The sequence below is a fragment of the Myiozetetes cayanensis genome, unplaced genomic scaffold (genome assembly GCF_022539395.1).
Source record: "Myiozetetes cayanensis isolate MyiCay16 unplaced genomic scaffold, myiCay2020 scf10, whole genome shotgun sequence".
NCBI lineage: Eukaryota > Metazoa > Chordata > Aves > Passeriformes > Tyrannidae > Myiozetetes > Myiozetetes cayanensis.
The window spans coordinates 34,320,366-34,335,655 of record NW_026086605.1 but is presented as its reverse complement, the minus strand read 5'-3'; the positions used below and the strand labels follow the sequence as shown (position 1 = coordinate 34,335,655).

At 56.5% G+C, this 15,290-nt stretch overlaps 1 protein-coding gene across 11 annotated transcripts in view; it reads right to left on the bottom strand.

The window, feature by feature from the left end:
- Positions 1-1,576: 1,576 nt before the first annotated feature.
- Positions 1,577-15,290, bottom strand: part of UNC5B (unc-5 netrin receptor B) — an 87,410-nt gene continuing 73,696 nt past the window's right edge. For all 11 annotated transcript variants that reach the window (XM_050305613.1, XM_050305614.1, XM_050305615.1 and 8 more), the window contains 15 exons: positions 14,378-14,521; positions 12,798-12,901; positions 12,027-12,207; positions 11,319-11,486; positions 10,350-10,514; positions 9,565-9,597; positions 8,878-9,072; positions 8,206-8,598; positions 7,520-7,607; positions 7,262-7,430; positions 6,923-7,156; positions 5,884-6,033; positions 5,456-5,620; positions 5,175-5,356; positions 1,577-4,447 (listed from right to left, as the gene is read on the bottom strand). In XM_050305613.1, the coding sequence (XP_050161570.1) occupies positions 4,282-4,447; positions 5,175-5,356; positions 5,456-5,620; positions 5,884-6,033; positions 6,923-7,156; positions 7,262-7,430; positions 7,520-7,607; positions 8,206-8,598; positions 8,878-9,072; positions 9,565-9,597; positions 10,350-10,514; positions 11,319-11,486; positions 12,027-12,207; positions 12,798-12,901; positions 14,378-14,521 (2,537 nt within the window). In that variant the 3' untranslated portion in view covers positions 1,577-4,281. The remainder of the gene's footprint in view (positions 4,448-5,174; positions 5,357-5,455; positions 5,621-5,883; positions 6,034-6,922; positions 7,157-7,261; positions 7,431-7,519; positions 7,608-8,205; positions 8,599-8,877; positions 9,073-9,564; positions 9,598-10,349; positions 10,515-11,318; positions 11,487-12,026; positions 12,208-12,797; positions 12,902-14,377; positions 14,522-15,290) is intronic.

Genomic DNA, 15,290 nt, shown 5'->3' with positions numbered 1-15,290 from the left:
GAGCCTCAGATCACATCAGCACAAGGGACCGTGACAGCCCAGCAGGGAGGGGGGGGGACACAAAGCCAGGTCACGCTGGGCCAGAGCCACCACAGCCCCTCTAGACAACACTACCCACACCCCAGAGACCCTGCACAACAACACAGCCCCCCATACAGGCTGGGGGCAGGTTTTAGGGACGCCCCTGTGCTGCTCTGCTGCTCCTGCATGTCCTCTCTCCTGCAGAATAAATCTGTCAACGCTGAGCAACGGGATGGCTGGTGATTTTGAACCTGTCACGGGCACTGGGGTCAAGGTATCATCTGCAGGGGTTTGGGGCAGCTGAATTCTAAGGGGATCGAGCAAGCTGGGTATTTCCATAGGAGAACAACAGGTGAAATCAGGCACCAGTCGGTCAAAGCTATCTGTGGATTTGGGCCCTTGGAAAGATGGTTTAGTGGAAAAGATGCTCAGGGAAAGCAGCCTGGGAGATGGAGGTTAAAGGAATTCAGATGCAAAGAAAGGGACAAGGGAGAATGGCTTTAAACTGACAACAGGCAGGGTTAGTTTGGATATTAGGAAGAAATTTCTTGGTTGTGCAGGTGGGAAGGCCCTGGCACAGGTTGCCCAGAGAAGCTGTGGCTGCCTCACCCCTGGAAGTGTCCAAGGCCAGGTTGGACAGGGCTTGGAGCAACCTGGGCTTGTGGAAGGTGTCCCTGCCCATGGCAGGGGGGAGGAACAAGATGATCTTTAAGGTCCCTTCCAATCCAGACCGTTCTATCATTCTTTGAAAAGCTTATCCCTCCTGAGAAGGCACTTGCCTCAGCACCCTATCCAGAGCTGGAAAAGCCCAGCTTGGAGGGTTTGGCACTTTTGCGTGGTTACCTTGTAACTGCTGCGCTGTCAGGGCAGCGCTTCCCTCCCCTTTTCTTTCACTGGCTGCAGAATCCCCATGCCTGCCAAGCACCAGGGACAACGTTGCCATCTCCTGGTGGCACCCGGTCCCGACAAGCTGGACGAAGTGAGTGGCCCAGGCAGGCTCAGAAGGACCCTCCTATCCCTCTGCAAACCGTTCTGGCTTCGTTTCCTTGCTGGAATTGAAGCAGGGGAGCAGCGGTAGTCCCTAAGCGAGGCAGGAAGCACAGGGGGATGCTGGAGGGCAGGGACGTCCAAGCTGCAGATTGCAGCTCCGTGCTTCCCCCTTCCCAAATTAGCCACCCTGATCTTAGTCCTTGCTGGAAGGGGCACTGCTTTCTGCAGGATATCCCTTGGGGAAGGGAATGAACTGCTGGAGAAGGTGGCTTGGAGAAGAGGCAAGGCTGTAGCGCTCGGCTCCCGCCTTACAATCACCCATGCAGGTCTAAAACAACCCATCGGTCAATCTCCAGCTCATCTCCATCAGGGACTCCGACAGCAACATCCTCCCACTGGCACGCCTGTGACATCCCAGCCAAAAACAGGTTGTAGGGATGCTCACAGGGATCCCCACACTGCCAGAGCTGAATCCCTGCAGGTGCTGAACCCCTCAGGAACCAGCAGCGAGTGATGAAAAGGAGAGGAGCAGATTGTTTCTTTTTCTTTTTTTTTTTTCTTTTTTTTAATTAGACTAGGAAATATAATTTATTGCATAAAAATTAATTTGTTACAATAGGAATGCTAAACTTTATTTACACTTCTTTAGTTTACAGAATAAACAGACGCGGTTTCAGAGGATGCCACCAGGCCCATCCCCTGGACACATAAATATGAAAACAGACTGCGGAGCAAGAGATGGACACTGCCAGCACAACACGGACCTCAGGGCTGCCCTTGCCAAAAGGCCTGGTGGGAGAAACCCCCTGGGTGTGGAGGGAGGCGTGGAGGGCTCCTGGGAGCTGCACCCATGGAAGAGAGGCACAGGTGCTCGGGGGGGCCGGGGTGGGAGGCAAACCCTGCCTCCCTCCCATCCCACTGCCAACACAGGTTCCCTGGTGTGGAAAATGGGGAGAACCTCCCCAAGCACAGCCGGGCCGGGTGGCTGCTGCCTGCCAAAGGGAAAGGGAAGATGAACGCAGCGGATGGGGATGGAGACAGAGGCACCCGCTGGCGGGACGGATGGATGGACAGATGGACAGACAAACGTGCCGGTGCAGTGATCCATCAACGAGAGACAGCGAGAATGGGAGCGAGAGAGATTCAGAGGCGACCTGAAGGAGCATCTCATCTCACAAGAGAACACCGGGGAACCGAGAAAGGAGCCCTCTAAACCACCAGCAGTTGGTTTGATCCATCAAGTCTTCATTTCTTTCTGAATTTGCTTATTCCTCCTTAGCTCAGAGATGGGGGTCTCAGAAACGCTCAGATGCAAGCTACAGGACGGATATAACCCTTCCCATGTGACACAGGAGCTCGCCCAGCAGCAGTCTTCCCATCTGGCACAGGTGGAAAAGATCCCTTCTCTCCCACAGCCTTGAAAACCCAGCAACAAGCCCAGAGACCCCGAAACGCAACAGGGAGTGGCTCTGCGTGTTCCATCACTGCCCAGAGGAATCCTACTGTGCCCCAGCAATACTGAAAGCTCTCCCCGAGCTGCCCTGTGCAGGTGATGCTCTCCAGGGCTCCCTGAGTGTGCTCCAGTCCCCAGCACACTGTGGGACGACACAGGCACCCCGTGGCACCGGGCCAGGGCTCTGCAGGCAGGACACTGCACGTCACAGCCCAAAGCAGGACCTGCTCCTAATACTTCCACTGACGGAGAATCCAGAGCCTTGCCGTGTGGCCTAGCCTAATCCTGAGCTTACCACCCCCTTCCTATAATTTTTTTTCTTTAAAACAGACAAATTTCTAAGATACAGCACTCGCTGAGTAACTATTTCTATCTGCAGGCAACCTAAATTTTTACCTTCATCAAGACACCGTATCCGTGTGAGGAACCTGGTTCCTGCCTACCCCTTGATTACCTTCCATTCACACCACAACTTCCCCACCGTTATAAAAAGCCTGTTAAAGGGAAAAACAGGAGCTGCAATGAGGGATGGAAACCTGATCGCTGCTCACGATGCCGTCTCTCTCACGTGGAAATGCTCAGCCTGGCTCACAACTTGGGGATGCTGAGGTATCCCTCCCTGAATCCCTGCTGAAATACTGCATCAAAAACCAGGCATGAGCACATGGACCCGAGGTGAGGCCACATCCCAGCGCATGAGCCCCCTGCTCTCCCTGGATCCTTCCCCAAGTCACTCCTCACCTCCCTCTGACCCCCGGGCCCAGGTTTGGAGTGTTCACTGCAACATCCTGCTGGGTTTAAAGCACCCACCACTTTGGCCTCCGGGTCTGGAGGTTGGTGCAGGACCGAAATCTTTGGTTTGTACTGTAGTTAACGCAAATGAAGGCGCAGTCATCCTAAAAAGCTCCCCCAAACAATGCCAGGGAAGAATTCATTAAAAATACCCATATCTGGATGCACACTCCCCACCCTGAACCCCAAGTACAGGGCAGCATCCCTCATCCCTCCTCACAGGTGGAAGGGAGTCCCTCGATCCGCTGGGCACCGCTGCCAGGGAAAGGGGAGTTTGCAAGGAAAAAAAAAAAAACCTTGGGAAGCTGGCCCTGAACCAGAGGGGCAGAGAGGCACTTCACCCTACGGACTCCCCAGGGGTCCCAGGACATGTAAACATGTTTTGCTTGACTTGGATCACACGCTTTTCCCTACAAAAGTGTGTCCATTGAAATCTCTCTCTCTGCCACCCCCACCACAGCAACGCTCTTGCTCTCACGCACCAAAAAAAAAAATTAATAAATCTGCCTTTTTTTTTCTTTTTTTTTTTTTTTAATCTTTTCTTTTTTTAAAAAGGACACATCCAAAGATCTGGATAATAAATTATTTGCGTTTCCTAAGAAACTTTTTTTTTTTTCCTTTTTTTTTCTTTCTTATTTGCCTCGCTAAGCTGCCTGAAGCCTTTGACAGGAGTTAAGCCATTCGCCTGGATTGAACTCGTCTCTTCAACGCAGAAATGCTATTAAAGGAGGAGGAGGGGAACCCAAAAGAAGAAGGAAAAGGAAAGCCCCCATCCCGACTCAAGAAGCCCTAATTCCTCCCCGTGCCATGAGGAGGAGGAAGAGGAACGCTGCGTAACACTTGGATTGCTTGTAAACGCTGAGGGCGGGTCTCTAAGGCTGACAGTGAATGTGGGGAGGGAGCAGGAGCGGTGGCCTCCGCCCTTCCTCGCTCAGGATGGACACGTGTCCCACCCCAGCCGTCGGGGAAGGACCACTCCTCACCCCCCGTTTCGTCCTCCTGGTCCACCAGCCGTGGGAGCATCATCAGCAGTCCCCCTCCGTGGCCATGACCACCAGCATCTCGCTCTTGCCCATCTCCTCTAAGGCACTGGCCAGGGTGTTGAGGTCACCGTCGTCCTGGTGCTCGGCTTCCCATAAGTCCAGGAGCACCCCGGTGGGGCTGGCTTTGGTGGCAAAGTAGTTCAGATACCTGAGGGGCAGAAGCAGAGGAGGACCCAGGTTGGTGTGGTGCCCTTTGGGGGTGGAAGGAGGGAGGATGCCAGAGCAGCAAACCTGTTTGCGACATGAACCGTGGCAAGAATGCCACAACGCAAATGCCAAAGCCCTCGAGATGCCACCTTCGACTTTTACACAGAGCTGGCATTCATGCAAAAGCAATGTAAGCTTTGTTGTGCTGAGAATATCCTCCCTCCCTGCAGTCCTCAGGGTGAACCCAGGCACAAACAGCACAGCCCTGGTCCCAGGGCCATTCCAAGTGACAAGAGACCCAGAGATGAATCTCAGAATGGTTTGGGTTGGAAGGCACCTTCAAGATCATCTCATTCCAACCCCCTGCCATGGGAAGGGACACCTTCCACTAGCCCAGGTTGCTCCAAACTCTGTCCAACCTGGCCTTGGACACTTCCAGGGATGGGGCAGCCACAGCTTGTCTGGGCAACCTGTGCCAGGGCCTGCCCACCCTCACAGGGGAGAATTTATTCCTAATATCTCATTTAAAGCTCTTCTTTTTTAGTTTAAAACTGTATCCATGGATAGAGATGGATATAACTATGCAGAGCTACATCCATATTTATGGGGGTACCTACAGAGCTGGACATAACCTCACTAGGGCCTGCCTGCATCACAGGGAGGAGCACAGAGTGAAGTCCCCCCTTCCTGGGGCACAGCAGTGGAAAACAAAGCACAGGGACACCCACCGGTCCATGGAGAGCTTCTGGGCGAGAAGTCTCCAGTCATTTCCCCTGGAGCTGGGAGCATCCAGGCTGTTGCAGATCTTCTGCCGGATGGAGAGGGGGATTTTGAAGGCGTAGGGTCCCACCTGGGTGGTGGGGGCGGCACCACTGTGGTGGGAGCGGAGGGTGTCGAAGGAGCTGGAGTGCTGCAAGGAGGGGAAGGACAGGGAGAGATGTTGCAGCACAGGGCTGAAACACCCGAGCGTGTCCCCTCGCCGTCCACCCCCCACCCCCCCAGCGCTCACCTCTCCCAGCGTGATGTGCAGCTGGAAGATCTGCCCTTCCCCTTCCACCTGCCGGACGCAGATCTTGCAGGTGAGCTCGGTGGAGGCCTGGCTGTACCTCTCCAGGGTGAAGGTGCAGTGCAGGGCTCGCTGGCTGCCGCTCCAGATGTGATAGAAGGGGATTTCCTGCAGGCCACCAAAGCACGGGCTGAGCCAAGGCTCCAGCAGCTCCCCTGGGAGATCCCACCTCCTCCAGCCACCCCACGAGGGACGAGATGGGACAGCGGCACCCCGCAGTGAGCATCCCACCAAGAAGACCGGAAAACCAGTCCCCTTTCCTCCCCCATCCCTTTGGGAAACAGCTCTGGAGATAAAAAGCAGGGCACCCCCAACCCTGTGGTGCCTGGCTGAAGATGGTGCTGCCCTTCTGGGCCCCCTCAGCCCCTCACCTGGTACTTGGCCAGCAGCTTGCTCCTCCACAGGGCGTGGGGGATGTCGTGGATGGAGAGACGCAGGTTATGGTAGCTGTCCTTGAAGGGCAGGGGCTTGGGCTCCTCCAGCAGGTACCCTCCCAGTGTCCTCTCCAGCTCCAGCACCTCCTGTGGGCAGTGGGACAGGCAGTGTGAGACCCAGGAGAAGGGCAGGGGCTGCTCCTCTGCCCACCTCCATGCCCAAAGCCAGGCATGGAGCGGGAGAGGAGCTGCCAGGAAGATCCAGCAACAGCAACAAGCCATGGAGAGCAGCTTTTGCCACCCCAACAGAACTTGCCAACTCATCTCATGCACCAGCCTCACCTAAAACTTGAATTTTATAATGTGAGCACCCGTAAATGCCTCTGTACTCCTCAGAGAATGCAAAGGTCCAACACAAAGGTCAGGGACTCCTTTGAAGGGTGCCACCCTATTTGTCTTTAACACCATCCCACTATCACACCAGCAGCTTTTAGGAGAAAAAGGCTGGGTGTGAGCCAGGGTGCTGCCTGCATCCACATCCAGAGGCACCACAGAATCCTGACAGGATCCACAGGACAGGTCACAGGGGATCACACAGCCACCCACACCAGTGGTCCCGGTAGCCAAAGCATCGTAACCCCAGCTTCCCATGCTGCACTGGATTGTGTCTATACCACAAAACACTCCCAAGGAGGGGAGAGACACAAATCCATGCAGGAATGAAGAGGACCTGTAGAAAACTGAGGTAAATCACAGCTTTCTGTGCAGCAGAGAGAAAACCCACCCACGGGCAGCCCAGCCTCTCATGGAATGCCTGCAGGGAAGGGTTCCAGCAGAGGAGACGAGCAACACCCTCCTTGTTTCCTCCGGAGAGGGTGGGAAGGACAGGGAAAGCAGTAAACACCTTATTATTTCACTGTGGCCACTTTGCAGGCAGTTGCATCAGTTTTTCTGCTCCCTGGGGCCAGGCCAACTGGAGAGGCACCAGGCAGCATCTTGCTGCCAGCACAAACAGCTTTGGGAAGGTGATATTTACCTTCAGAGCATCTGGCGTGTCCTCCAAGCAGTAGACCTTGAGGCTGTACTCCAGGGAGGTGCAAACCATGGGGGCAAAGATGGCCAGCTGGAGCCTCTTGATGGCTGACCTGGAGTAGGACTCTCCCACGAAGACGTAGGTGCCCAGCTGGTCTAGCAAGATGTGGCAGGACTTGGCTTCCAGCTGGCAGTAGCAGGGAGTGTTGAGGGTCTCCTCATCCAGGGTCACAACTTCCTGCAGATGGGACAGCAAGGCTGGGGGTCAGCCCGTGGTCCCGAGGGCTTGTGTCCCTCAACGCTGACGGTCTCTGGTGGCCGCTGGGCTGGGTTCCCACCTTACCTCCCAGTTTCCCTGGTGGGACTGCGTTTTCAGCTGGTAGATCCAATCCGAGGAGCCGACGTCGGCGCAGTGGGGAATGGTCAGGACGACGGGGCGGCACAGGAGCAAGCCAGTGGGTCCACAGGTCACTGCCGGGCTCAGCACCGTCTGCGTGCCCTCGGAGGGCAGGCTGGGGAGGGAGAGGGGACACTGGTTGGAAGGGGAACTCCACGGTGGCCAACAAGGAGGGGACGTGCGGGTGGCATGGGGGTGACTTACAGGGCACTCTCCGCCTTGTTGAGGACCAGGTACATCTCGTAGAACTTCCCCTGGGGGATGGCCCCGTGGGGCACCAGCAGGCTCACCCCTGGAGTGGAGCACATACAGGTGTTGTTAGTCACAAAAAGAGGGAGAAACCACCTTCCCTTCCCCCAGACACCCAGCACCAGGACAGCAGGGAGCTAGGGCAGCCCAGAGAGAAACACCTCCAGATAAGAAAATCGTGAAACGTTTTGGGTTGGAAGGGACCTTTAAGATCATTTTGTTCCAACCCCATTGCCACAGGCAGGAAAACCTTTCACTAGATGAGGTTGCTCAGAGCCCCATCCAGCCTGGCCTTGGACACTTCCAGGGATGGGGCAGCCACAGCTTCTCTGGGATGGCCCACAGCCACACCACTTGCAGGGATGAACCAGGCCACTGCGTGAGGATGAAAATCCTAATCTTTGGATCTTTTTGCAAGGTGCTGGTCCTGGATCAATGGCAGGGAAAGGCCAAGTGAAACCCAAGGAGGCTGTGACTTCCAGCCTGAGACTCCTGGCTTGTGAATGGCTTTCTGCCTTTCTTCCCTGAGCCAGCTTTGGGACTTCAAGAGGCTGCTCACAGCAGGCAAGTTTTCTGGGACAAGAGCAACTCCTTGATCGTTCAGCAGCCAAACAGTCCCTCCTCCCAGCCCCGGGGCTTACCAGTGCCTGGCACGGTGAGCCTTCCCCCCAGGTAGCCAAACGTGCCGCTGGCGCTGTAGCCGTGCTCCCGGGGCAAGCCCAGGAGGTGCTGGGAGCCCAGGGCTTTGCTCCTCACGTTCCCAAAGTGCCCCTCCCTGGCGGCGTCCCCCGGGTAGGTGCCGGTGGCGGGGACTCCCCCCAGCAGGTCCGTGCCGTCGTGCAGCCCCGGCGAGGAGGAGGCGGTGGAGGAGTTGTACACCTTGATCTTGAGGTTGGGCAGGGGGTCCAGCAGGGGCGAGTTGGTCATGGGGATCTTGTCGGAGGAGTCCTGCAGGGCGTACATGGGGCCGCGGTACAGCCCCGCGCTGGCCGTCAGGTCCGGCTGCATCGAGGGGTGCAGCAGCTGGGGGTTGTCTGGGGGAGCAGGAAACACAGGTGGGATGAAGACGGCCGAGGAAACAAGAGGTTGGGAAAGTGCTGCTTGAGGGGAGGAGATCACAGAATCCTAAAATGGTTTGGGTTGCAAGGGACCTTCAGGATTGCTTAGTTCCAACCCCCCTGACACGGGCAGGGACGCCTTCCACTAGACCAGGCCGCTCAAAGCTTTGCACTGATTCCCCCCCCCCCATCACGGAGCCCTCAGCCCTCAGAAATCAGCACAGTCCCCCAGGAAAACACGGCTGTGGCTCTCACCGTGCCGGGAGGTCTTGAAGTTGACAGGGTGGAATCCTCCGGTGAGAGCGGCCGACGAGTCCGTGATGTCCGTGTCGAAATCCCGGCATCTCCTCCGGTACACCACCACCCCCACAGCCATGAGGATCACGATGAAGACGAAAATGGCCACCACCAGCCCGGCGTACAGGGCCACGTCGCCTGTGGCCTCCAGCACTGGGAGGGATTAAAGAAGCGAAGGTGAGAAAAGGAGCACGAGAAATGCCCGCCATGACCCACCAGCGCTCCCCAAACCCTACCACCGACTCAGGCAGGAAGGGGAAGATGCGTACTGGGCCTGCTGGGAAGGCTGGCAGGAGGATGGAGAGTGTTTTCTAAGAGCAAGAAGTCAAGAGCGATGCTAGAGGATGAGATGGAGGTGAAGCCCTCAGACCTTTAGAAGACACCTGGCCACAGCTCATGCCAACTTCACCTGAGCACCAAGGACCCCAGAAACATTAGATCTGTGCAGCTCAGGTTCATGATCAGCCCTCACATCCTAACAGAGACCAACCCTGAGGAGTACACAGGAGTTTTGGGGCGGGCTTTAGTTCCTCCCTCTTCCCACCCTGTCCTTGCCCAGCTGCTGAGGAGCCCAACCGCAAGATGCAACAGAGCAAAACCAAAGAAACAAAGAGGAAAAAAAATGGCCATGAAATGAGCACTTACGGTGGCTTTTGGGTTCGCTTAGAACTCTTTTATCTGTTAGGAAAACAAAGTTAGAAAAAAAAAAATGGTGAAGGTGATGATGGGCATGAGATGAAGCAGAAAGTGGGGGGAAGCCAGCCTGGGGGCATGGGAGATCAGCACTGTTCCCCGGGGCGTGCCAAAAGCCAGGCAGAAGCACAGTGACAAGGGCATCTCCATGCCCAGCCAGGCCCTGGAACGTGTGCCCCTGTCTAACGGGACTTGGGAAATATCTGGCCATGGCAGCATTAAAGGGGACAGTGGTGTCACACAGCAGCAGGTGGCAGCATTGGCTGCCTGCAGCGTGCCCACTCACAGCACAGCAGCACCATTATCTTCATCATTGCTTTGCTCACCTAAACACCCAGCTCCAGAGCTCCTACCCAGCAACGAGCCCAGGGCAAGGTGTTATCACGGTGGGGCTGAGAAACCCCTTCTGCTCTGCCCCCACTAACCACAACCAGCCTTACATCAGCCGAGACCCCAAACCTAGAGGGGGGCCAGGCGTCTCAATGCCACTGGGACATTTAGATCCCACCAAAAAAATCCCCAGTATTTCTTTCCTCCAGGTGAGAACCGGAGGATGAGTCTACCTGAAAACACCTTGTTAAGGACACAAAGCCTGCCTGAAAACACCTTGTTCCACCCCAGGTGCCAGTGGTGCCACTCCGCCGGCTTGGAGGCGCAGCCAGCAACAGCGCGGCCGAGCGCCGGAGCAGCACGGCCAGCGGCACCCTGCGCCTGTGCCCGCCTGCCCAGGTACTCACTCTGCAGGCAGAGCCCGTCAGTGCAGTTTTTGGAGTCCAGGAGCCCCCCGCTGCAGTCCTTGCCGCCGTTGCGGGGGGCCGGGGCGGCGCACTCGCGGCTGCGCCAGTGCGTGCACTCGGTGCTGCACGCTGACCACTTGCTCCACTCCGTCCACGCGCCGTCCACTGCGGGACAACCAACACGGGAGCGTCAGTAAAAGCCCCAGCATGGCCCCAATGGGCTCGTTCCCCAGCGCTGGGATGGTGCCGGCAGCACAAAGGGGCTTCCCCTGGGGAGTGTTATCCCAGCGCATCCAGCCCTGCTGCTGATCTGGGGAGGGCAGCTGTGTCCCTGCAGACACCCCCAGCCCTTTGAGACTAAAATAGGGTAGAATCATGGAACGGTTTGGGTTGGAAGAGACATTAAAGATCATCTCTTTCCAACTCACTGCCGTGGGCAGGGGCACCTTCCACTAGCCCAGGTTGCTCCAAGCCCTGTCCAACCTGGCCTTGGACACTTCCAGGGATGGGGCAGCCACAGCTTCTCTGGGCAACCTGTGCCAGGGCCTCGCTACCCTCATAGGCAAGAATTCCTTCCCAATATTTAATCTAAACCAACTCTCTGTCAGTGGGAAGCCATTCCCCCTTGCCCTGTCACTCCAGGCCCTTTTAAATAGTCTGTATCTTCCCAATTGGCCCCTTCAGGCACTGGAAGGCCACAATTAGGTCCCCTCAAGGCATCCTCTTTTCCAGGCTGAACAGTCCCAGCTCTCCCAGCCTTTCCTCACAGGAGAGGTGCTCCCTTCCTCTGATCATCCTCGCTCCAAGAGGTCAATGTCCTTCCTGTGCCAGGGACCCCGGAGCTGGATGCAGTACTCCAGACTGGGTCTCCTGCACCCCTGACTCCTTGGGATGCGCTGGGAGCAGAGCTGGGCCATTCCACCTGGGGCATGGGCCGTGTGGACACGCCAGGTTGCGAACCTGCCTTACCTGGGCAGAGGGTGGTGCAGGTGATTTTCTGGAAAGGCTGCCCGTCGCAGAAGGAGCCGCCGTTCAGCGGCGCGGGGTTGGTGCAGGTCCGGGTGCGCTTCTGCCAGCCCCGGCCACAGCGGTTGTTGCAGGGAGACCACTCAGACCAGGTGGACCAGCCACCATTCACTGCAGGAGGAGATGGACAGCACTAGCACCAGAGCCCAGTTCAGCAGGGACGGCAGCTAAGCTCCTTACATCTGTGACCCCCTCGTACAGCTCCCTCTCAAGAAAAGCAAATCACAAGACTCCTTATCGTGTATCCCACCTCATGCCCAAGGTGCTCAAGCCTTTGGTTGAGCCCTTTGGGACAAAGCTTTAGTCCTTTTTCCACTTGGCAAATATTTTTGTGCCTGGACCCAAGGAGACCTTTGGTTTCGTAGCCAAGTTCAGCCAAACGCAGCTTTTCAGCTGCTTTGAGAGTCCAAGCAATCCGGCTGGGTCCAGCCTCCATCCACCTTCCTACCCAACAGAAAAGGCTTGGAAAAACCTCCATCCCTACACCTCAGAACCTCCCCTAACAGGCTGTGCAAGCTACAAGAGGCTCCTGCTCTGCAGACATCCCTAATTTCATGCACTAATTTAATTAACTCCTACCACTCCCAGAAAAGTGCCCGTGTTCCCCCGGCCTGGGGGGAAAGGCCCCCTCCCCGGAGCGAGGGCCGGTACCGTAGACGATGACAGCGGCCGTGGTGCTCCGGCGCTTGGCCACGATGTTCTTGGCCATGCAGGTGTAATTAGCGGTGTCCAGGAGCCGAGCCTGCTTGATGATGAGGTTGTGGTCGATGGTGATCAGGAAGTTGGTGTCCTGGGAGGGGTCGATGACGTCCTCGTTCCTCAGCCACTCCACCTGGCAATGAAGGAAGGGGTCAGTGAGGATGATGACTGAGCCATTACTGAGACCACCGATGTCCTCAGCGCCTCGACCACTGACTGGCCAGCCTTGCCTCTAACTGTATTTATTTCTCCTTAAAAACTTAAAAGTCTGGGGCACATTACTGCTGTCTGGGCCAAGGATGTGGCTACCACCAATGCACAGTTCCCAAGGGCTGGCGGAGCTCTGGGCATGGAAAGCTCCACCAGCTTGGCAGGGAAACCCATCCATGCTGACTTTCCCAGCCGCCCTCTGCTCCCACTGGTGACTGCTCCCCTTCAGCCAACTCATTGGGCTAAAGATTTTCCCTCTCAAAGGGGTTAAGGGCACCTCAGGAAGGGTGAGGGAGGTGCTCTGAGCAGGCTCTGAGGTTACATGTGTTACTAGATGTCACAGTAACAGATCCACTGCCCAAAATAAACCTCTCTGCTGCACAGTGAGAGCTGAGGGTCTCGGCACGAGGCCATCCATCACGGCCACCAGCCACGTGCAAGGACGTGCCCTGGGAAGGGAGGGGACACCCCAGCCACCAGGGTGGCATTCCTTGAGGCTGTGGAGCCGCTCACCTCAGCCTGTGGGACTCCCTCGGGCGGGCGGCACTGCAGCAGGACCTCCTGTTCCAGCGGGACCTCCTTGCCCAGCGGCTCCTGGTCAAAGTTCTTTCGTAGGTCTGGGAGGGAAAGGAAAAGCCAGGGGTTACCAGCCCTGCTGCAGGAGCAGGGCATTCTCCAGTACTTTGGTGGGCGCCTCAGCACCAAGCGCCCACGAGTCAGGAAATCCCTCTGGCATAGCACAGCCAGAGCAAAACGTGTCCTGAGAGGAAGGAGCTGGAGAATCATGTTTTCCAGGATGGATTTGGGCAGCACATGGTGCTCAAGGACAGTATCTGTCCTCCTTCACGTTGTTGCAAGCTTATACCCCATCCTGTCATGTCCTTTTGGGACTAAACCTCAGCCTGACCACTGTTTCTTCATCCCTCCCATTTCCTTCCCCCTCTGGACCTTGCTCCAGGACCCTCTTCTCATGAAGGGGGAAAATGAGATTTGCACAACAGTTCAGCTCCCACATCAGTGCTGAAGAGAACTCCCAGATTTCAGGGCTAAGGGGGTTTGTTGCTCAGCTCTGCCCTAGTTGGTCCTGGCCAGGCCACACTCCCAGACTTGCTGGAAATGTGGTCATTGCACTCCAGTGGGGAATGGCTGCAGAGGAAAAGCCAGGCTTGCTCAGAAAGGGGCTGGACAGTGTTTTGGGGAAGGAGAGAAATGACCAGCAGAGCCCCTCAGGATGTGGGGGACATGGCTGTGTCCTGCTCCAGAGCCTTGGAAGGAGCGGGAGCATCACTAGATGGTGCTGCAATCCTCTGCTACAGCTCCAGCCCTCTCGTGCAGCTCCCAAACCCTCACTTTATCTCATCTGCTCTGAAAAAACACCATGTGTTCAAGGCCAGGTTGGATGTGACTTTGAGCAGCCTGGTCTAGTGAAAGGTGTCCCTGCCCATGGCAGGGGGGGTTGGAATGAGATGAGTTTTAAGGCCCCTTCTAACCCAAACCATCCCATGATTCTCTGATCCCGTGATTTTCCCTGTTCAGACTAAACCCTTCAGCCGATTCATCAGCCCTCTCTGTTTTGGATAACACGTGGGATTATTAGCCCTCTAATAGCAAAAATCCATTTGGGGCTGGGGAATCCTGGCTGTTCTCCCACGGCTTTGCCATCTCATTTGCTACTCGAGCAAACTGGGGCGGGAACGGCCCGATTAACCCGCCCTTAGTCAGGCTGACACCCCCAAACAGCGGCTCAGAGAAGTGACATATGACAGCAGGGACTTCGGGGACACTGAGCCGCTGATTCAGGCAGAGCGTGCAAGGTGCTATCCTTGGGTTATTAGGGATAATAAAGCACTGGGAAGAGCTGAGCTGACGGGCACTGCGGCATTAACCCAGGTAGCGCCACGGCCTCTCGCCCAGGCACGGAGGGACGGCGTCGCTCAGAAGCAAAGCTGGAGCTGGGATGAGGAGCGAAGACCAGGGCCATCCCAGCAAGGATAGGTCACTCCTGAGCGATCAATAGGCAATTTCAACAGGGGGCCAGCTTTTGGAGACGGGCAACCCCGCGGGAGCAGGCGCGGCGCGTCCCGGGCACTTACACGCTATGCGGACGTAGGCGCGGCGGCTCTTGGTGGTGCCCGCCGAGCTCCAGGCCACGCACTGGCACCAGTAATCCTCCAAGCCAAAGAGCTCCTCCACCTGCTGCCGGGACACCTCGATCTGCACCTCCCGCACCAGCATCCCTGGAAGGGGAGAGAGGGACGGCATCAGCTCAGCAGGAGCATCCGGGAGGAGGGGAACCCGAGGCAGCACCCGAGAGGGATGGTGGAGGTGCAGAGGTTGGGGACAGGGGCATCTCATCTGGGGATGGCACCTCTGCACATCAGGGACACTGTTCCCTCCAGAGGATGACTTGGATTTGCAGCCAGGACAATGGATCCCGTGGAATTGTCTCTTTTTGTCCCCCCCCACCAGTCTGACTGAGCAGGACCAGGAACCCTCCACCATTTCTAGAGGCATCCCCCTCCTCCACCAGCTCTCTCCCACGTCACCAAGATCCCTGCCTGGACCACTTCCCACCCCCCAGGGTTTGAAGGATGCCTCCCCAGGCTTTGTTGCAGGGAGAAACCTTCCCTGTCAGTGCCACTTAAATACAAATATAACAAGACATAGTGAAGATCTTAAGGCAATCACCCTGGCCATGGCAGGGGTGTGGTGACAAAGGTGACACCACCACGTTCAGGAAACGCTGAAGCATCAGTGGCCATCACCAAGGGCAGGAGGGACTCAGTGCTTACTTTTCCTTATTTTGAGCAATACCTGCCCTTTTTTTTTTTGCAGTTTCTATTTTAAAAAGGCCTCAATTTCACGGCGATCGAGCGCCGCACGCTCCCCAGCTGTAATTTTGTTACAGCTCGCTCCCAGCGCTGTGAGGAGCAATTACTGTCTCTCTGCCACCTTCCTGCAGAAGAGCTGACAAGGAAATACAATTTATTTTGTCACTATTCAGGG